General features: G+C 36.5%; 1 protein-coding gene across 1 annotated transcript in view; it reads right to left on the bottom strand.

The window, feature by feature from the left end:
- Nucleotides 1-336: 336 nt before the first annotated feature.
- Nucleotides 337-22,279, bottom strand: part of trim71 (tripartite motif containing 71, E3 ubiquitin protein ligase) — a 34,868-nt gene continuing 12,925 nt past the window's right edge. The window contains exons 2-4 of the mRNA XM_067401117.1: nt 14,548-14,715; nt 6,796-6,930; nt 337-6,658 (exon numbers count right to left, since the gene is read on the bottom strand). Of these exons, the coding sequence (XP_067257218.1) occupies nt 5,207-6,658; nt 6,796-6,930; nt 14,548-14,715 (1,755 nt within the window). The 3' untranslated portion in view covers nt 337-5,206. The remainder of the gene's footprint in view (nt 6,659-6,795; nt 6,931-14,547; nt 14,716-22,279) is intronic.

Here is a 22,279-nt window from a genome sequence, read left to right as displayed (position 1 = left end):
TATATATATATATATCGCAGTCTAAAACAGTATCTTTTAAAATTACATTTTTGTGAAAAATGGTACTTTCGTCCCTGCTCTCCCATATATAAAATGCATATATCATTGGTACTCTAGCCCCCGGTTTCACAGACAAGGTTTAAGCTAGTCCTAGACTAAAATGCACAATTGAGCCGTTTTAACTGAAAGCAACTTATACCGACATATTTTAATATACGTCAGTGCCATTGTTTTGTCTCAAGATGTATTTTAAAAAGGCAGTAATGTTTTTTTTTTTTAGTGTACGTTTATAAAAGATACTTAAATATTCTAGTTGAAAAAAGGCCTAATCCCAGTTTAGGCTAAGCCCTGTCTGAGGAACGAGGCCTATATCACCCAATAAAATGTCTAAGTAAGAAGAGATTTAAATTCTTAGTTTTATGATCATAGCTCTGTAGTTTTTAGTGTAGGCAATGCAATACAATGTTATTCTTAGGATAAAGTAGGCTTTATAAGATTTAAACAGCAGTTTAATGTTCAATAGCTTAGTTGTTCTACTTTAATAAAACAGTAAAAACACACCACATATACAGGATCCAAAGAGGTACAACTTTATTTAATTGTAAACAACCAAACATTAAAAAACAAAACAAAACAAAACTGCATAGGAAATGTTTAAAGTCCACAAAGACAAAAGAACAAGACTGCAGACCACCAAATATTTCATATAGTCTCATCAGCCTTATTCAGAGTAATAAATGACTTATGTTGCTTTGGTTGAGAGGGTGACAGATGTCGAGTTATGAAACAAAGAGAAAGAGATGGAGAGAGTGGTGGGCCTCTTAAAGGGCACCTATGCCAATATCATCCACCTGAGGACAACTGGCCTGGAATCAGCATTTGCTACTTTGATTCTACCCTAATCGTTGTATTTTAAAAGGCAAAACTGATTCCAGGTGAGATCTTTGTGGAGAATCTCCCCACACCCCTTTGCTTAGCCTGTCTCACAGCCAAGCCTCTTAAAAGCACTGTGACTTTAGGGCTTTAGAAAGCACTGATGTACATATCAAATTTCAAAGCCAGGGACATGGGGTCTAAATGTCCATCTTCACCACCTTTTTAATTCTGAGACAGACCTCAAAGTTCTTGAAAACTTTTGTTTTCCCAAGCTTTAAGGCATTTCTGATCATCTCAAGGCAATGAATTTTGTAGCAGCCTTTGAATGCTAATCCATTTAATCATAGTATATCCATCCATAAAATTAAAGAGGTAAATGATTCCTTTAGTTAAATGGAGTTTAAAGTTATAAAAATCAAGATGGTATTGTGTGAAGAACACAAAATTGAGACATGCTGGTATTAAGGTTATGAGTTGTTCACCCTCTCATTGACTTATCTGTGACATGGTTGAAAAGGATCCCATGGAATTCAACAACAGCATTTTTACCATCAAAACACAAAAAGCTCATGAGGTACTAACAAAAGGATTCACTATCAAACTGTAGGAAACAAATATTGAATTTTAATCAAATCACAAATCTCTACAAAGCTACCTGAGTTGTTTTAATGTGTGTATACACATCTTTTTTTTTTCCCATAAGATAATACAATCATAAAAGGGTCTATGACCACACAATTCTGAACTTACATTTTCTGTTTTTCCCCAGTAAGGAAGAAGTCATAAGCTGGAATACACCAGAAATGGTGACAAAACCCGTACAATTAGAGACCAGAGGTCCAAAAAAAAAAAAAAAAAAAAGAAAAGAAAAAAAAAAGAAAAGAAAAAGAAAAAAAACTGCAATGATCTGAAATTCAAAGACACAGACTGAGTTTGATAACAGCGACTTTCATGTCCATTGAGGCAGAAAGTATGTAGATGGCATACAGTATCAGTCCTAAAAAGTGAATTGTCTCTCTCAAAGTATAACTTACACTTTTAATAGTGTCCTAATCACTGCCAAAGGGGTTTTAAATAGTGGCTTACTGATCTCACTTCAGTCATCACAACCAAGAAAATGGCTGCCTGATTCCTTCGCCAATTATAACGCTACCACCACACAGTTGGAAATCGGTTTTCATCGGGAACTGTGGGAGCTGGATTCAAACATTTTTTTCCATCTTTGGTCCTGTAGGGCACCTGCTCAAAAACTCGTGTTACACACAAAAGCCAACGTCCAGGGACGTGTTCAGCGAGCGTTTTGCCTCTATGTTAAGATATCGACAGCGTGTTGAAATACAAGAATGGTCAATGCCAAACATATTAATCTTTGGGCAAACGTGAAAAATCGATTTATAAATACATCCACACACTGAGGTTTCATTTGAACAAGGTCTTTGGCAGTTTTCCAGTTCTGATTTGATTTCAAAAGCTAAAGCTAAGAAGCTGTGGTAAGGCATCTGAATGGAGCCCAATGAGGTACCTTACTCTGTAAAGCTATCTAGAAATAGTACAATCATATAGTCAACCACTCACCACAACCTAACAAATGATATTCGCTTTTTTTTTTTCTCCTTTTTTTGGTACATTATAAAAGTGTCCATTTTCTACCTCCCTCACCTTATTTTCCAACAACCATGTTTTACATCCACCTGTCTTCAAGGACCTTTACAGCATGCAAAAAATATACATTTAAAGTTCCCTCTTAAAGAGAGCAGGGATTCAGGGTGAAAACTTTGCAGCTAAATTCTAATCAGATCAAATATGATATTAATACTGTAAGACAGGGAAGATGTGTGTTGGTGGAAGCAGCAAATCTTTTTCTTTATTGCATAAGCTTCTTACATCCATCGAATGGGCTTCCGTTAACCATGCTGGTCCTTTTATTCTTCTATTATGGTCTAATGTGCAGATGTCTATTAATTTTCGTGAATCTACTACTACTACTACTTTCCACTCTTACTATATGTAAAAAGCAACATCATCATATAATTCACATCTCTCCTTTAAAATTGCAACATAAATATGCCTGATGATCCACAATTTGAAGTCAATATTATGTTAATAATGAGGTAATATACATAAAGAAAAGACCACTAAAGAGATTCACTTTATAAATGAAAAACAAACGCTCGATGCAATCATGACCTTCAGAATCATTTTTGGCACATGCCTATTTCCTATAGTCACCCTTTGGCAAAGACATTCAATTTCGATTTATCTAGCATCACGAAAGGCACAGGTAACTACATGCAAGCACGTTAATACTTATGACAGGACACAAGATAACGGCAGCCTACAGGAAAACACTGGGGCAAAACATTGTGACCACTTTCCGATAGGTCATCCAGCTCTCCCACAATTTCTGATATTAAATGATACCTCAAGTCTAAAATGGAAAGCATAATGCAAATTTTCCTCAAAAGTTATAAAGGGTTGGTTCTGTAAGTGGGCCTGCAATGTATGTACGGTCCAGCACGCACTCAAAACAAAAAATAAAATAAAAAATTAAAGTTCACCCACTTCGAAATATCCACCACACATGCACATGATGCTTGCAAGAAGAGGAACATACAAATTAACAAGGGCCACAATGAAAAACTGAATTTAGTGGTTAATGATTCTCATTGCCTCTTTGCAAACTTCATATAACAACTTGTGATAACTTTGAGGTATGACAACAATGGCGAGATATACTTTCCTGTCATCATAAATAAACTTCCATAAGAAGTTTAGGCAGACTATAATAGGAGAGCCATGTGCTTTTGTTCAGCTGTATACCAGTGCTAAATATTTATATATTATTTTTTTTTCTCTTTATCCCAATATACTTTGCTTCTGTGTTCAATTGATTAAGAGGAAGCAAACAACACTTTAAAGTGGTTACCCACAAGACAGGCACAAACTATCCAATTTCAAACTGGGTTCAATTGATTCTAAGTGTTTTCAGTTTTCAAATGATGTTACAATGACAGAGTGAATGGTCTTCCTGGAGAATTTTCTTTAAACTGGCACAGGAAGCACTGTAGGCCATGCTCTAATCAATAGAACAACAAAAAAACAACTTGTGATCTAATGCAGCTGTCTGTAATGAGACTCTTACAAACTTGGTCTCACAATACATCCAACATTGAAAAAACACTATAAAAAAAGTTTCCCAAGTCTGAAATCCTAAATCATTCATATGAAAAAAAAAAAAAAAAAACTATAACAAAAAGATAAGGGCTGGGCCATTTTTACACTTAGATATTCCATTTAGTGTCTACATTTTTTCAATTCATCCCACCCCAAAAATAAAATAGATCTGAAGATCTTCTTTGAAGAACATCCTCCATTTCACTCTTTTTTTTTTTAATTATAACATTTAAAATAATCATGGGTATCTTCTGCAGCTGCATTTCTTTTGTTGCAAACTCCTGATTACATCATGATCCTATTAAATTACTAAATTCAGATAATTTGCTAAGTTTAGCAGTCTCTTTCATTAGTTATACAACATTAATTTTTTGGTAACTGCTTGCATAATTTTCAAATGGAAAAGACCGTAATGTGAGGTAAATGTGTAATGAGGCTCATGGACCCAGAGGTATAATTCGGTAAATGAGGTAAGAGGTTTAGATGAGGTACGAGATAAAGATGATTTAAAATGTACACGAAAATTCAAGCAAAGAAAACATAGCAGTAGATATATCAAAATGCTATCCTAATGTTTCTGCCAAAACATGCAGCTCTGTTTTTGTCCATCGCTATGAGAAACATTCAGGGATATAACTTGCGTTCTTTGCACAGTAACAATCAGGAAAAAATTGTGCGAACTGTGCAAATATCCAAACATTGCTTCATTTAGTTTTTTTGTTTTTTCTGTTTTTTTGTCCTCACATTTTACGAAAAAAAAAAAAAAAACACTGAGGTAGACATTTCTTTATAAAACTTCACGGACTACGTCTCTGCACAAACGTGAGTACATTCATACATAAGCTAGATGAGGTAGGTGGGATGCAGAGAGAAAATATTTCAAGAATGCAAGTAATTCCCTGAGAAAAAAAAGAAAAAAAAAAGAAACAAGATTTGAAGACGCATACCAAGAGCAAAACACTCTCAGCTTGCAGCAGTCAAAACTGTGCTGTAACGGCAAGCATTTGGTGTTACACGATCACTGAGATCGTACAAAACTATCCACAACTGTTGTCACCTCGCCAAGATCAAGCTGCATTTGCTCATGATAGATGTGCAAAATCTCCTTTTCCATTTGTCCACAGCTACAAGTTTTGTATTTCAAAAGGATAAAAGGTCAGAACACGAGGATTCGGTTGTTTCCAAAGTCCACGGCCACAATCATTCCATCTGGGGTAACCGCTATACCAGAGGGGCGATCCATTTGGCCAAAGCCACTTCCTTGAGTCCCAAACTTGCATAAAAAGTTGCCGTTGGGTTCAAACACCTGAATGCGATGGTTGCGGGAGTCAGCCACGATAATACGATCCTCCTGGTCCACGGCTACACCTTGCGGGCGCAAGAACTGGCCATTTCCGGTTCCCTCTGACCCAAGGAAGCGAGCTGACTGGCAGTCGGGCCTGATGACAAGCAGCCGATGATTGTTGAAGTCGGTCACGACGAGGTGGCCTTCCTGATTGAAGGCCACACCGCGAGGAGAGTCGAAATGTTTCCAGAGGGCACCTTCGAATCCGTATTTGTTAAGGAAAGTCCCGTCAGGCCCAAAGAGTTGCACGCGATGGTTGCGGGTATCCGAAACCAGGATCTTTCCCTCAGAGTTGACGGCAACATCCCATGGGTAGTTGAACTGCCCATTTTTGGTTCCCTTCTCGCCAAATTTCAGAAGAAACTGGCCATCGAATGTGAAGATCTGGATGCGGTGATTGTCCTTATCTGCCACAATGATTCTTCTCTGGATGTCACAGGCGACCCCAGCTGGGCGGTCAAACTGGCCCGGTCGTGATCCCAAAGTGCCAAACTTGTGGTGGAACGTGCCACAAGGCTTGAAGATCTGCACACGGTTGTTGCTTCGGTCAGCGACCACCACATAGCCCTCCTTATCCACGCAAATTCCCCAAGGCCGACACAGTTGCCCATCCCCATCACCCTCTCCTCCAAAGGTTGCAATGGGCAAGCCAACACCACCGTAACTTCGACCGGACTTGACCATCACTTTGAAGGGACTTCCCTCAATGTGCTGATTGCATATAAGCACCGAGAGCAAATGGTCACCCTCGCTCTTGGGCAGATAACTGACTGTGTACGTTCCATCTTGGTGATCAGAAACATCTGCACTGGACAGATTACCATCCGGACTCATAAGCACAACTGAGACGCTGTCACCACCGGACAACCGAGGTTCACCATCATGATCATACCCTACAACAGTAAAGGAAGCTGGCTTTCCTTGCAGTGCTCTTTTGAGGCCTTCACCGTGAGCTTTGGAAGCTGTGGCGAAGGCTCCACTGCTGATGAGGCCCATGGACTTGATGGCAATCAGAAGAGCCTGGTCTGGAGGGGTAAACATGATGCGATCATCTTCTTGGGGCTGTAGGAAGCAGCGGAGGGATTTAAGCTCCTGTAGCTGATTTAACATGTGCTCGCGTGCTAGTAGGACGTCTATGCTACGGCCTTCTTCTAAAACCTGCGTCACTGTGGCGATAGTACTATCCAGTTTGGTGAGATTCTGGTGTAGTTTCTCAACCTGCAGGTAAAGTGATTTTGCCTTCACCTGGCGGATCTTCTCCACCTGTGCAGGAAACAAAATTGATTGCTGATGCTTAAAAAAGTATTTCAAAGCAGAGCCATGACTATATTTTATACTTTAAGAAGACAGATTTTTTAAAAGGTAGTTGTTATACTCCATGAATTTAAATGTTCATTCACCTTCCAGAGAAGCTCACATTCTCGTTCCTCCAGAGCTTTCTTATGACGTAGAGTGATCGTTTTCACTTCTGACTGCACAACCTTAGCCTTCAGCTCCACCTGTTCTGCAATGGCTTGGGCTTTCTCGATGCTCAGCTGAAAGAAAATTCAAAGAAAGTGTTTAGATGCATGCACCCTTGTAAGGACATTGCAATTCACTGAAGGAGTCATTTCATTTTAGGCTATTTGAAATGGTCATAAGAAATAAATCTTATATATACACACACTATTGATATAGTGTGATACTGTACACAAAATAGCTGATTATACAATATCACTGCTTCTATGAACAGTGCCAGGGCCACAGACTAACTTTACCAGAAGGGCAATAATCTGCAATAATTTAAACCGTAGCAAGAGCCCAAAACTTTGATGATTTGTGGATTCATTACATTTTTTTCAGAAAATTAGCTGTTAGTTGGTTACGTCATTAGAATGTCTATCTTCACCAGTCTTTGACAAAGCACACAGAGGCTAAGAAGCTATGAAGAAAGAGCTAAGATGGACAATGATGAACCTCAATGTCTAAATCAGGGGTTTGCAACTCTCGATGTAGACTTTCCTGCAGAGTTTAGCTCCAACCTTGATCAAACTCAGCAGCCTGTACCTTTCTAATAAGACTGAATACCTTGATTAGCTTGTTTAGGTGTGTTTGATTAGGGTTGGAGCAAAACTCTACAGGAAAGTGGATCTTGAGGGCCATAGTTGAGAATCTCTGATCTAAATCAGTGAATGAATTCATCCTTCAACATGTTTGAATGACATTTCAGAAGTTTGTGTTTTTTAGGTTGTCATGGTTTACAAACTGCAACATTTGAATTTGGATCTTGACAGCTGAAATAATTTCACTTCTAGTGCAAAGATTTAAAGTAATTTCTTTATTCTGCAATTTATTTACCACCTAAAATATCTACTTAAAAATAGATATAAAATTACTGCAAAAAGGTCCAAATCAAACTAATAAATAAATAAAAGTAAATTAAATTACAAACTCTCCTCCACCAACCAAAACAGCTAAAATGTATTAATTTGAAAGGCTCCAAGAATGAAGGCTCCCTTTGTGATTTCACACAAAAGAGGGATAAAAGGTCTATCTTGGGTACAATGACCTCAAACATCTGCTTTAACAGCGATCTGCGCACAGTCCTACCTATGCATGTCAGCTAACATCTAAACTGCCCACCAATCTAAAATATCAATCTTAATTTGTGTCTGAATCTAATTGAGCTTTCAGGGATTCCGCTTTAATCTAAGGGGCTTTCCCACTGGACACATTTGCTGTGATCCGAGTCCGATTGTTCCCAGTGCCCACCATAGCGTTGCTCTTGTTTCGCACTCACTTTATTGCATCTAACCCTGGTGAATGTGTGTTCATATTACATCACAAATGTACGGAGCCCCCTTTTGCACTCTCTCGCTAATGTTTTGCATTCCCTGAGGAACTTTGCGAGCGAACGCAAACGTTTTTGCAAAAGAACGCAAAGAGCTCAAAAGGTTGAGAGCTAACGGTAAGTTTCTCGGGGGAATGCTAAACGTTTTGTGAGGTAACACAAAAGCAGCGACTTATGGTTTTACAGTCCCATTACAACCACAAGGCAGCTTTCATATTACCAGTTTTTATGGTTCAAAGAGCATCCAGGGGTCTAATACATAGAGCAAAAACATAACAGCTTTAAACAAATGCATTTACAACAAAGCAAAATCGTTCAATAAATCAAATTTTCAGGCTTTCTAGACACACATTTAACTTTGCCCTGAAAAACACATAATGCACTGAATAATTTGAGTCTTTGTACTGAAACCTTTGTGTGGCATTATACCTTTTTTTTTTTTTTTTTTAACAAAAAAAGACTTGTGTTTTGTTAGCAATATACTCATTGTACAGTTAATTATTTTTATTACAATTATTTTTTAGAAGTACCACTTCTTCCCCAACACTGGTTAAAAACCAATTGTAAATAATAGTCTATATAGAAAATTAAAGTTATAAAATTATATATATATATATATATATATATATATATATATATATATATATATATATATATATATATATATATATATATATATATATATATATATATATATATATATATATATATATATATATATATATATATATATATATATTTTATTTATTTAGATAGATAGATAGATATAGATACTGTGCACTGTTAAGGGTCTATCAACAACTATTAACAACTGTCCTCTAACTAAGATATTATCACGATTCCAGGACTGAGCTGTCAATCACAGAATGCAAACCAATCAAGGGTCAGATACGGAATGGAGGGGAAGAATAAGCAGCTGCAAAATGACAGGCTAAAATCCAGTAAATGAGATTATGCAGCGCTAAGGAAGACTAAGCTGTCAGGTGTCGGATATGGAGTGGACCCTTTATGGGCAGCATGCTCCCAGAATAGAGATTACGGCCTCGGGCTGAGGCCATTGTTAAAACTCTGCATGCGCTTTCAAACATATGAACGTTTAGAGGCTTCCCATTTAACACCATCCAGTAACAGGATTAGAGACACACTAGAACAAGCAGCCAATCAAGCGCATGAAAACACAGGTCAAGCTCTTTTAGCTGATGCTATGGGGCTGAGCCTGATGAAGCTTTAGGAGAAGTTTAGATAACTGCTGTGTAAATGCATGGGCTGTTCGGAATGGAATATTAGCTTACTACTTAAATATACTACTAGGGGGTGGACAATATGGCAAAAATATATCACTCACCCTCATGTCGTTTCAAACCTGTGACTACAGTGGTTCAACCTTAATGTTATGAAGCGACTTTTGTACTTTTTCTCCTCCCTATCATTTCTACTACACTGTTTACGTTCAGCGCTTCCAGGTTCTATCTTCTATGTGTTGTTCAGGTACTTCTTGGATTTCACCAAAAATATCTTAATTTGTGTTCCAAAGATGAACGAAGGTCTTATGGGTTTGGAAGGACATTGAGTACTTAATGACAAATTTCATTTTTGGGTGAACTAACCCTTTAAGACTATTTTGCAAGTGCACTGAGCAGTACAGCCAAACTAATCTCCCTATTTTAAAATTTTAGCCTTACAAGGTAACAAAAAAAAAAAGAAAAGAAAAAGAAAAGAAAAAAGAACAACAGACCATTTAGGTCAAAGTAGGGGTGGGCGATATGACCAAAAACATTTTATCTTTGTTATTAAAAATAATAACAAAGATGCAAGTTACAAATAATAATAGGACAAATACAATATATATAAGATACAAGATCCATACACTTTTATATAAGATACAAATAGAATAAACAGTGCATTCATTCATTTCATGTACAATAGCTGTATTTACAGTAGCATTCAAGAAAGAAGTACATCACTGTATGAAGTAAATGTACACTGATTCATATTTAATAAAGCTTATTAAAAGTTAATCAGTTATGAGCAGTGAGTGATTCTTTTTCATTTGGTGTTTGATTAACATTAATGACAAACAGCAGCAGGTTTATTAGGCTACTTTCACTTTAAGACAAAATGCATGGATCCAATATATTGAAACGCATCCGAACGGTTTATATTCGCTGAAGATATAAATTACTGTGTTCATGTAAACCTTGTGCGTATGACAGTTTAAGTTCAATAAAATGTGAAAGATCTTAGTTCAGTAGTCGCTCACTGTGTGACAGGCTTTTAATGCGCAAAAATTTATGTCAGAACAGCGTGTGAATAAAATTTTTAACTGGCAAGGCTTTATAACGGATGCAAATACTACATTTTCAAGATGTGGAAGAACTGCAAATGATGCACTGTAGCACGATACTACGATCTCTCTTCAAAGGTAGATCATAGAGACATCTTAATTGCTCATGATCTAAAATCATATAATCATATCACCACACACCCCTATATACTACTTGCATATCCTGCTTGCCAATTAAAAAAAAAAAAAAAAAAAAAAGGTAATGCAACCGAATGCAATATCCCATGATAGACGCTTAAAAATTTACTAGGCTACATTGTTTTCACAGTCCATATTAAAGTGACTGCTCACCAAAAATATAAATTTATTCAACCTCATTCAACATGCATCACTTTCTTCTGTATAATGTAATTCAGTGGTCACCAAATTGTTTGGATACCAAAATTCTTCAAAATATCTTTTGTGCTCCAAAGAAGAGCAAACCTTATATGTTTGAAATGATGTGATGGTGAGTAAATGACAAATTTCAACATAAGTAAATGATGATGGTTTTGAGTAAACTCTTTCTTTTAGATTGCATGTGATTGCCAACCAGTTTAACTGAAATCAAAATCTTTTATTTTGCATTATGAAATTACATTTTGTGTCAAAATGTATTAATGTAATATCAGCTGTGATATTTAATTCTGTGTCATGTTACAGTGAAAATGGAAATTGAAGTTAAGAACATTGCATTGTGGGAGACTTCTGTGTAGTGTTCTTTGTAATACATACTATAGAAACAGAATTTGCATTCCAAGCAAAGCCCTCAATATTAAAGGGTTAGATCCCCCAAAAATGAAAATTCTGTCATTAATTACTCACCCTCATGTCGTTAAGACATTCATTCATCTTCAGAACACAAATGAAGATCATTTTGATGAAATCAGTGATTCCCATTCCTCCATAGACAGGTACACAACTATTGATTAGATTTACGATCACTTTATGAACTTTTTGTAGCTTCAAAGTGGTAGACATGCAGCTGTCTATGGAGTAGAGTTGTCAAAAGTAGACTTTTATCGAAATTTTAACACTGTTGAGCAGAGTCTTTGACATCTCTGATTGGCCATTGTGTTCACGGCTCATCGGATACGTCTGTGATTTGCTTCAATGATCATCGCAGTAAAAACGTAAAGAGTCAATGAAGCTCTTTAACCAAGCACTTACACAGATACACACGGGAGTATGCTGATAGATGCCTGCTTTCAAATGCTCCCGCTTTAAAATTCAAACACTTCCGTGTGCTTTCAAACACCCCATGTGCTGATCATTGTAGCCAAAGACATATGCAATGAGCGTGTCAACACAATGGCCAATCAGAGGTGTTTACGAATCCGCTCAACAGTGCTCAAAGAGTCACATTTTTAAAATTCAGTATAAGGCCCAATCCCAATTCTACCCCTTACCCCTTCCCCTTTGTTTCGCGCGTTCACGTGAAGGGGTAGGGGTGTCCCAATTCTCATTTGGTTGGAGGGGAAGGGGTAGGGGGAAGGGCCAGGTAGACCTTCAAATGAAGATTTTACGGGACCACACTTCAGACGAAGGGGTATGATAAATTTCCAACATGGCCGACCGAGCGAGCAGAGAGACCCATAAATGTAAGTATTTTTAACGGTAAACAGTAATCTAGTAATAAACAGTTCGCTAATGTTTTTCACTTTATGATAGTTCCACAACACATTTTTTTATATTTTATTGAAACCCGCATTGATTTGACAACAAATTCAAATCCGGTGGCAGCTAAAATGTCTTTTTGCCGCATGCCTGATTAATGTATTGTTTTGTTGTGGTTACGTCCATAAATACGTTACGTTACATGATATAAACAAAACGTGCATTCAGTTTGCGTGCTTATTCATCAGTATTGTATGTTCTGTATCAACCAGGGACTCCTGAGGAAACACGCATGCTCGTCTCCTTTGTCTTATCACACCGATCCAACAAACTCCAACAGACGAGTGTTGTCGGTGCGGTGTGAATTGGCCTTTAGAAGTGTGTGATAAACATCGGCGCATCTATGACGTAGGAGCTAGCGACGACTTATGATGACGTGTAACGGTCTAGTAGTGGTGTCCCATTTCTTAGGGGAATATTTTCAGCCCTACCCCTTGACACTCTGTTTCAAGGGGCAAGGGGAAGGGGTAGGCGTAGGGGGAAGGGGAAGGGGTATAAAATAGAATTGGGATTGGGCCTAAAACTCTACTATGGAGGGACAGAATGCTCTCAGATTTCATCAAAAAGAAAAATAAGAAAAAATCATTTGTGTTCTGAAGATGAACGAAAGACTTGAACGAAATGAGGGTGAGCAATTAATGACATAATTTTTGTTTTTGGGGAACTATCCCTTTAAGTGGTTATTTTACCACAGGAATATTTCCCAACTGCCCGTTCACAACTTAAAGTACCCAAATTAGGTGATGTTTTGTATAAACTAGAGAAAGGGGGAAAAAAAAACAAAAAAACTTTAAACTGTCAGGGGAGTATTCAACTGCAACTGCCACATTTGAAAAGAATAAACTGCCATTGGAATTCATTCTCTTTAGTGCCTTTAACTGCAAGCCATCTCTTCTGCCTTTCACTTTCAAATTCACTTTTTAGTTTCCTTGCCAACCGACTCCATATCACTGGAGAAGGATGGATTTGAACATTCCTAATGGGTGCGGTTCTCTCCCCCCACCCCTCACCCGTAGTGTTTCTTTTGAAAAGTGACAGAGAAATAGAAACATTTCCTCTGTGTGCGACTAATGATCCAACCTGCTAGGGCCATCAGGAAGCTGAATAGAGGCAGTGACCGAGCACTGGGGCAGTGTCCCTCCCTCTCTTCTATTCTCTTCACTCAGGCCAAGTGGGGGTGACATGCACAGTGATGCTAATAGAAAGTCAGCTTGATTCTACAGCCTCTTTTTAAAAATCCCTTTACCCCCACAAAGCAGAGGGAAGGACCCTCACTCACAGTCTTGTAGCTGCAAGTGTGTTTATGTGTGTGTCCAAAATCACAAAGTGAAAATGACCACTAACATTGAAAATAACAAGGAAATAATATTGAATGTAATATTACAGACTAAATACAACTTGTATAAAATAAAAATGGACAAAACAATTACAATAATGAATTTACTATTGACTTCTATGGGGGGGGGGGGGGGGGGGGGGGGCAATAAGTTTATTGGCCAGTAAATTGAACAAAATGTTTTATTTATGTACTGGTATGACTATGGATGAATTATATCAATACATTCAAATAATTTGTTGCTGTGATGATAAAACTGAATTTTCAGCATTACTCCAGTCTTCAGTGTAATATGATCCTTCAAAAATCATTCTAATATAGTGATTTGGTGCAAGAAACATTTTCTATTCTTATCGTCAATACTGAAAGCATTTGTACTGCTTAATATTTTTGTGAGAACCATGATCAGGATTTTTAAGGAGCTTAAAGTTCAAAAGAACAGCATTTATTTATTTATTTATTATTATTTTTTTTTTTACTTTTTTTGTAATAATGCAAGTCTTTACTGTCACTATCAATTTAATCAATTTTTCCTTCTTGAATAAAAGTTACACCTTAATAAATAAATAACAAAATTATATAATTATATATATATATATATATGATATCTATACATCTTACTGACCCCAAATTTTTGAGTGTATTTTACCAAAGACAACAGCTCAACATGACACTGAAGCAATGACTGTGGACTGTAAAGGCACCACACTAAACAACACACAATGACTTCTATTTATTAGTCTATTCATTGCCCTTATTTATTACTTTTGGTAATCAAAGTAAAGAAAATTAAGAGAATGGAAGTTTTGTTGCACCTTTAAATCACAATGAGGTTCAAGTAAAACAGCAGGATGGATAAATTAAAAAAAGAAAAGAAAAGAAAAGAAAAAAAGAAAAACCTTGGGAAAAACAAAAACAAACAAAAAAAAAAACAGCAGGTGTTTGTGCTGATGACTGTTTATAAGAGATTGTATTTGCTCACTAACCTGTATAGCCTGTCTGCCCTGCTGTGCGTCTGCGAGCAGCTGGATTGTCAGCGCTCTGGAGTCCTGCAGTGCTTCCTGCAGGTAGGTGAAACTGTGACCTGCATGTCTGCCCAAGCTGCACTCCCTACAGATCGGCACAGCACAGCTGTCGCAGAAAAAACGCAGCACCTGTGAACCAAAACAATACAAACTGTTTGAAATTAACAGATTTGCAGCACAATTTAGTGTGATTGACTGTGCAGTACATTGCATGTGAATTTCTTTGAATCCTCAGAGACTCGAGCATTGATAGGAGGATATTGACTACATACAAACATCCTAACATTTAGGCATCTTGTTTTGAGGTCACTTTTTTAGAAAAACAATATTTAGAAAAAAATATAATTTGCGTGTTACATATTACTTTGTTTTTTCTTTCTTTTTTTCCTGGTAAATCATTCCATTGGTCAACGTTTACATCTGTCTATGAGTTCTGCAAATATTTAACCAATGAAAAGTATTAAAAAGAACTATGACAAATGTTAGTCTAAGATGCTCTTTTCCAGTTCTCAAAAACATAAACAATATGGTCTTTAGTAGCTTTAACAACATGAGATTTTGGCCAAATAAACAAAAAACTGAGTGCCCACATAACTAGAGTAAACTTTATAACATAAACTGATGAAAACGTAATGTGATGCACTTACGGCCATTATAATAATGGACAAAACACGCATGTTCAATATTCTGCAAAATATGCTGGTCAAAAACCTTGTAACTACATTGATTTTGGTCAAATGTTAATGATATAATGACACATGCAAGTGTCTGGCTATATATGAAACTACAATATCAACTTTGACAATGCAGCTGGATTATTAAAAAAAAAAAAAAAAACCTTGTGGTTTTTCCATTTTCATGAAAAATTACATTTTTGGAGATACAAGGTTTCCAAAACAACATTTAATTATTTTTACATATTTATATAACTTCTAAGGATGCTGGAATTTTTCTAAATCACTATTTAAGTCTCAATTCCCGCTCTGCTTCATTATAAAATTCAAATGGTCTCTCTCGACAGACACACAGACAACAGGTCGCCTACTAGACAGCGCTGGGAAATCCAGAGATGGAGAGAGAGAAAGAGCGCGGGTTTGAATTTGCCGCAGCAAATATGAATTAACTGCGGGAGAGACAGCTACATTTATAAAGTGTTTGTGTGTGTCTCGACAGTTACAAATAAAGCCACAATAAGCTCATGGAGCTAGCTTGTCAATCATTATTTTGATGGATGACGCAGCGAAAACTCTGACCAATAGAGGACAGTTGTACTCGAATGTGACTTGCCTGAATGCATTTTGGTACGCTTTGAAATGTTGCCATGTGAAAGCGAACCGAACCAAGAAGAAAATGCAACATTGTAACAAATTTAGTCCCTGTTTCGGAACAAAACAAGCGATCCATAGGTGTGAAAACACCCTAAGTTATATTAACCTTACTTTCATGTTATAAGTTAAACAGATGTTATATTAAACTTGGTCTTGTCAACATTTTGGAAATTGTTTTTGTGTTTATTATGATATTGTTTAAAATGTTACTTTTCAAAGGGGGTGTACTCATTTATGCTGAGCACTGTATATATTTTAGTGACCAATCTAAAAGAAGCCTTTAGCCTGTGCTTTAGTTGTTTACATCGTGTTTTTTGTCAAGGTTTTGCCATCTAATCGTTCAGACAGCTAGTCAATAAATGACTCCATTCAAGTATAGTTACAATAATCAAAAGTCTAGTTTAATTCTGCCCCAAACTGAACATTTAATTTAAACAGTAAGAATCTATGACATGACACAACAAAGAATCTGAAGTCTTTCAAATAACTTGGGAAAAAAAGTAAAAGATCTCCCCAAAACAGGAATTCAGCCCTGTTCTGGGTTTCCTGTTTTCCGACAGCCTGCTGATGGATTGCTTAAAGTCTATTGTTCTGTCAATCATCTGACCCATTTAGGAGTCAGTTCATTGTTGTTTTAAGATATTTTGACACCAGATAAACAGGACTTTCAATCAAAAGACAAACCTTATAATTAACTGAGACAGGAAAATGAATAAAAACTAATATGAATAAAAATAATAAAATAAATCTCAATTCTAAATAAGAAAAAAAAATCTATCATAATAATAATAAAATCTAAAATAATAAATATAGTATGTTTAAGATAATGCATTGGTAAAACCAAAAGTGAATTGGATCCACTCAGGATAATTCTTTGGAGTCAAGCTCAGTGTCAAGTACAGTATTCCTTTTCAAACCCCACTAGACCGCCTTCCTGCAACCTAATGACTTTACCAAAGACCAGATCAAACGCTAATTATATCTCACTTGGCTATACGGCTGAAGCAGCTGCATGTAAATCTAGAGTCATGATTCCACTCGAGTTACCTGCTCGTAAAAAAAGCGGGTCCCCTCTCTGTGGACCAGATGCTACAACTGCGCTAGTGGGTACAGAGGTCACATGGAAGCATTTTTGGGAAGCAGCTTTTTGGAGTGACTGGAATTAGCAGGAAGCAACAGAGGGAGCAAACTTGCCACCCAGGATTCCCATGATCCGATAGCTCTGTTCAGTTACTTCAAAAATCACAGGCACAATGTGTAGCACAACTATATTCGTGGCAGCTGGTGTATCCAGCAACCTTGAATTAAGGCCCAGATATACTCACGGGGAAGTTCTTCTCGTTATTCTCTCTGCTGGAAGCAGCTTTTAGATGACTATGCAAATATGTGATGCATGCTTTCCTCTCAATGACAAAATAAACACAGACTGACAGCAATGAGAAAACAGCAGTTAAGAAAGCATGTGATCACAGTGATGTGGATATGTTGGACGAGCTCTGTAATTTTGCACTCCAGTCAAGTCAAGCCATGTCACATTTATTAATATTGCACTTTACAGAATTAAAGGTGCCCTAGATTCAAAAATTGAATTTATCTTGGCATAGTTGAATAACAAGAGTTCAGTACATGGAAAAGACATACAGTGAGTCTCAAACTCCATTGTTTCCTCCTTCTTATATAAATCTCATTTGTTTAAAAGACCTCCGAACAACAGGCGAATCTCAACATAACACCAACTGTTACATAACAGTCGGGGTGTACGCCCCCAATATTTGCATATGCCAGCCCATGTTCCCAACATTATGAAAGGCATTAGACAAGGGCAGGACATCTGGATGTGTGCAGAGCTGAATCATCAGACTAGGTAAGCAAGCAAGGACAATAGCAAAAAATGGCAGATGGAGCAATAATAACTGACATGATTCATGATAACATGATATTTTTAGTGATATTTTTAAATTGCCTTTCTAAATGTTTCGTTAACATGTTGCTAATGTACTGTTAAATGTGGTTAAAGTTACCATCTTTTTTTTACTGTATTCAAGGAGACAAGTCATTTTTAAACACTTGCACTCTGTATAATGCATTTACACAACTTCATTCTTTATAAAATCTCTCCAACAGTGTAGCATTAGCCGTTAGCCATGGAGCACAGCCTCAAACTCATTCAGAATCAATGTAAACATCAAAATAAACACTGTACTTACGCGATTAGACATGCTGCATGACGAACACTTTGTAAAGATCCATTTTGAGGGTTACATTAGCTGTGTGAACTTTTTTTTATGTTGTTTAAGGCAAGCGCAAGCTCTTGGGGGCGTGGAGCACCAGATTTAAAGGGCCACACACCCTGAATCGGCTCATTTCTAAATATGCCCCAAAATAGGCAGTTAAAAAATGAATTTCAAAAAATCTATGGGGTATTTTGAGCTGAAACTTCACAGACACATTCAGGGGACACCTTAGACTTATATTACATCTTTTAAAAAAAAAAGTTCTAGGGCACCTTTAAAACATGGAAAAAAAAAAAAAAAAAAGTCAGTGTCGCTTTCAATTAAAATTACAACTTCAATTTCTACTATAAAGCAGCTATCCAGAGTGTTCATGTTTTACTTGCATCTGACCTTGATGGACTGAACAAAAAATGAACATGAGAAGATTTCCATGTCAAAGAAGGTGGAGCCACAGAGCACACCTAGCTATTATGACCCTTCGCAAAGACCTGCCACCCCTTAGTTACTGTCGGTACGTCCGACAAGCCATGGCGCTCTCAAGCCACACTTCATGTTCTCATGCAGTGAAAAATGCATCGCAGAGCAAAGAGGACACCGACAAGGTGCCGACAGACAAGATAGAGGTGGTTACTTTTGGTATGAAACAAAGTCTTGGCTTTCAAATGGTCTTTTTTTGTAAAGAAATTCAAACAATACAGTTTTGTGCCTCTTTAATGTGTCATGACAGATCGCTGAAGTGCCTCAGTTCAAGTGGCATGTAAACCGATCATGTTCAAACTTTTCTAAACATCACAATCAGAAGGTATGTTGTTTCAACTGCAGAAAGATGTCAATACACCATTTTTCAAGTCCATGTCCACTGACGTTAATCTACTAACTCTGTCTGGTTTGTTTATCGGACAAAATGGTGGATTCGGCGTTATGAGTCATCGCATTTCAATCAAACTCCTGTAGTTTGAAAGTGTTTAGTTTGGAAAGCTGTTTCAAACTCTCACAAAGAACTCCAAACAAACTCTGTTTTGGTCTGACTTTGTTCAAAATAACTACACACCAACTGTTAAGTCCAATGTATACTTCCGTTTTAATGCAAACGCTTAGTGTGGCATGGGACTTAATTTGCCTTATTTACTGATTATTTGCATCTTTATCAGAAAATTGTTGTCCACAGTGATGTGGAAAATGGCATGAGGGAATGGGATTTTCATTGGCTGTGTGGCTGATGCATTTTTAGATATACAGAATAACTTAACATTCCTGTTGGCTGCTTCTTTACGCTAAAGCCGTCACTGTACGGACTGATACATAAATCTTTGACAAAGTGCACATGCTTCTTTTCCTGCTTATGCATTGACATCTATTATCTTCCATACAGGACTCAACTTTCAATCCTCCCTACCCCCATCGACTCTCTCTCTCTCTCTCTCTCTCTCTCTCTGAAGATTAGGGCCTCTTGTTGTGCCTGTGGCATCCACCAGTTTTTCTTTAAAAACAGGTGTGGAAAGATAGAGTTTCCCCTCTCTGAGGTAAAAAATAAAAAGAAATAAAGAAAAGAAAAGTTAATTCCTCAGAAACAGAAGTGTTCTGCTGAATGTAGGCAATTTGAGCATCATACATACACACACACACATGCATATACACACTATTATTATATTATATTATATTATATTATATTATATTATATTATATTATATTATATTATATTATATTATATTATATTATATTATATATTATATTATATTATATTATATATGTGCCGCCCAAGTATATAGGAGACACATTTTTGCTTTTATTATATTTATCCTCTTATACTTTTATATCCGCCCAAGATAATGAAACCATCCGCGATCGATTAACTAGTCGTTTCGTACCTGCTCGCTATGTGCGTGTCAGAACTGTTTACTCCCGCTGACATTCCCACGGGCGCTTCATTTTGCAAAGGCACAAGGGGGCACGGTTGCGTGTTCTACATGCTCGCGCAAAACTGCTTCAAAGTGATTCTCAATCAATGAAAAGCGCAGATTTATGCCAAGCAATTGCTCGTGAACTTAAGTTGATGAATTATTGCAATGTCTACTTTATGGCCTTTATATAAAACATTTTATATGGTTGTAAGAATCTGAAGGATCAGCCTGCAATAGAACATGCATTTCAAAATAAGAGTCCCTGTGTATTTCGGGCTTGTTTATAATTAAAAGTCACACGCCAAGTTTTTTTTTTTTTTTTTTTCCTATTGGGCATTATTAGTAATTTAGTTACACAGTAAATTGTATTTAGTTTGATTTTCATTTAATTCATAGTAAATTATTGTAGTCTCTCCCACAGGAAGAAAAGACTAAGAACATTATTTGACACACAATATTCATTAAATAAATTTTACTAGTAAAATCTTTGTCCCATTCACTGAGAGAGATAATATATGACAGCAAAGAAAACATAGGAAAAGTAGAACCATTTAAATGCTGTAATTTTGCATAATTTACAATTCATAATATTAGTATGTAATTAAATGTAATAGTATGCTATGTAATTAAAATTAAATAAAAATAAAATAAATAATGATAAAAACATTATTTGTTTGTCACATGTAGTAGACCATTTTTGTGCCGTGGGTTATAGGAGGATTTTTCACCCGGCTACCACCGCAAGTATATTTCAAACCCGTGGGAAGCACACAGACGGCTATACAGAGCCTCTGCGAGCTTTCATCCTCTGGGTTTCCAGATGTCAAGAGTTTAAATCCCCCAATCAGAGCTTTTCTCTTAAAAAGATACATTTTCTCCCCAGTGTTTTACTTAATCTTTGCAATCTGGTAACCATGCGTTCACACTCTATACAATGTGAAAGCTCCGCCAATGAACCAAAAACACAATCAAACAAGCTGAAGTTTAGCAATCTTCATTTGAGATATTCTGCTTAAATGGAGAGAAAAAAAAAAGAAAAAAGAAAAAAAAAGTCACTCAGTCAGTCTGCATGTTGCCACGATGCATGCATGTCACGAGCTGCTTGTGCTGTTTGCCGTGAGTAAACCAAACCTTTTCTGCAACCAAACCTGTGATTAACTGTAATAAATCCAAACATGGATCTCTACTACATTGTTTGCGATTGTGGTTGCTGAATAAATGCACTTAGACAACCTCCATGTGACAATATAAAGTCTTTTTTGCTGGTGTTTTAATAGGAAATGTAATTTGGAATTATTGGAATTAGTATTTAGAATTTCATTTTTAATTTAAGAGAAGTTACTACTTTAACCAGTTGTCATAATGTAGAATCTCTTACTTAATATGATAAATAGCCGATAATAATTCAGGAAACTAGATGAGATAAACCATGCGCATGAGTTGACGTTCCCTTGATTTGTGCTTATAGGCGAAAGTGCAATAATTCTGATGAAATGTAAAAATAAATCTCAAATGACAATAGTTTAATATAATTTTGAGCAAAATAATCTTGATTATCAATTTAACCATTATGCAACATGATGAAAATGTGACAAAAGTTTTCATTGACGGAATCTAGACAAACACTCTAGACAAAAAACTTGACTAAACAAAAACAGGACAAGGTTGACTAAATATAATAAAAAATAAAAGATACTTGAAAAGTATTTGACAACTAAAACTAAAAAAAAAAATAGCTGACAAAATTAACACTACTGCTGAAGATTAATACTTATGATTATGTGTTTGTTCAAATCCCTAACTGTACAGAAATGAGCAATAGTAATCATGATGCACACCTTAGAAATTACAAAAAGAAACAAAAGTTGCAAAATGCATGAAGATCCCAATGGCGATCTGAACATATTTGCAATGCCTTGACCACATTGAGACATGTGGGTTCACTTTAGCTTTATGGCATTACAGAGAACAAGTCTGATTTTTTTTTTTTTTTTTTTTTTGGTAAGTGATGCCACATTACTGCAGTATAATAAAAGACATTTATTGAGGTGTATCTCAATACTTCATGTTTCACAAAATAAAAATACTATGTATCAGATCATGGTCCAAGTAACATCTTAAAGTGATTTACACCCTCATGACAGTTATTCAGTTGCAAAGAGGTTTGCAAGCCACTAAATCTAACTTTTCTTAGTTCTTCACCATTACAAAGTCCAGCTGGGATAGAGGG

The sequence above is a fragment of the Chanodichthys erythropterus genome, chromosome 2 (assembly GCF_024489055.1).
Source record: "Chanodichthys erythropterus isolate Z2021 chromosome 2, ASM2448905v1, whole genome shotgun sequence".
NCBI lineage: Eukaryota > Metazoa > Chordata > Actinopteri > Cypriniformes > Xenocyprididae > Chanodichthys > Chanodichthys erythropterus.
Note: the sequence above shows the minus strand (reverse complement) of the source record. Positions and strands in the feature narration are given on the sequence as shown.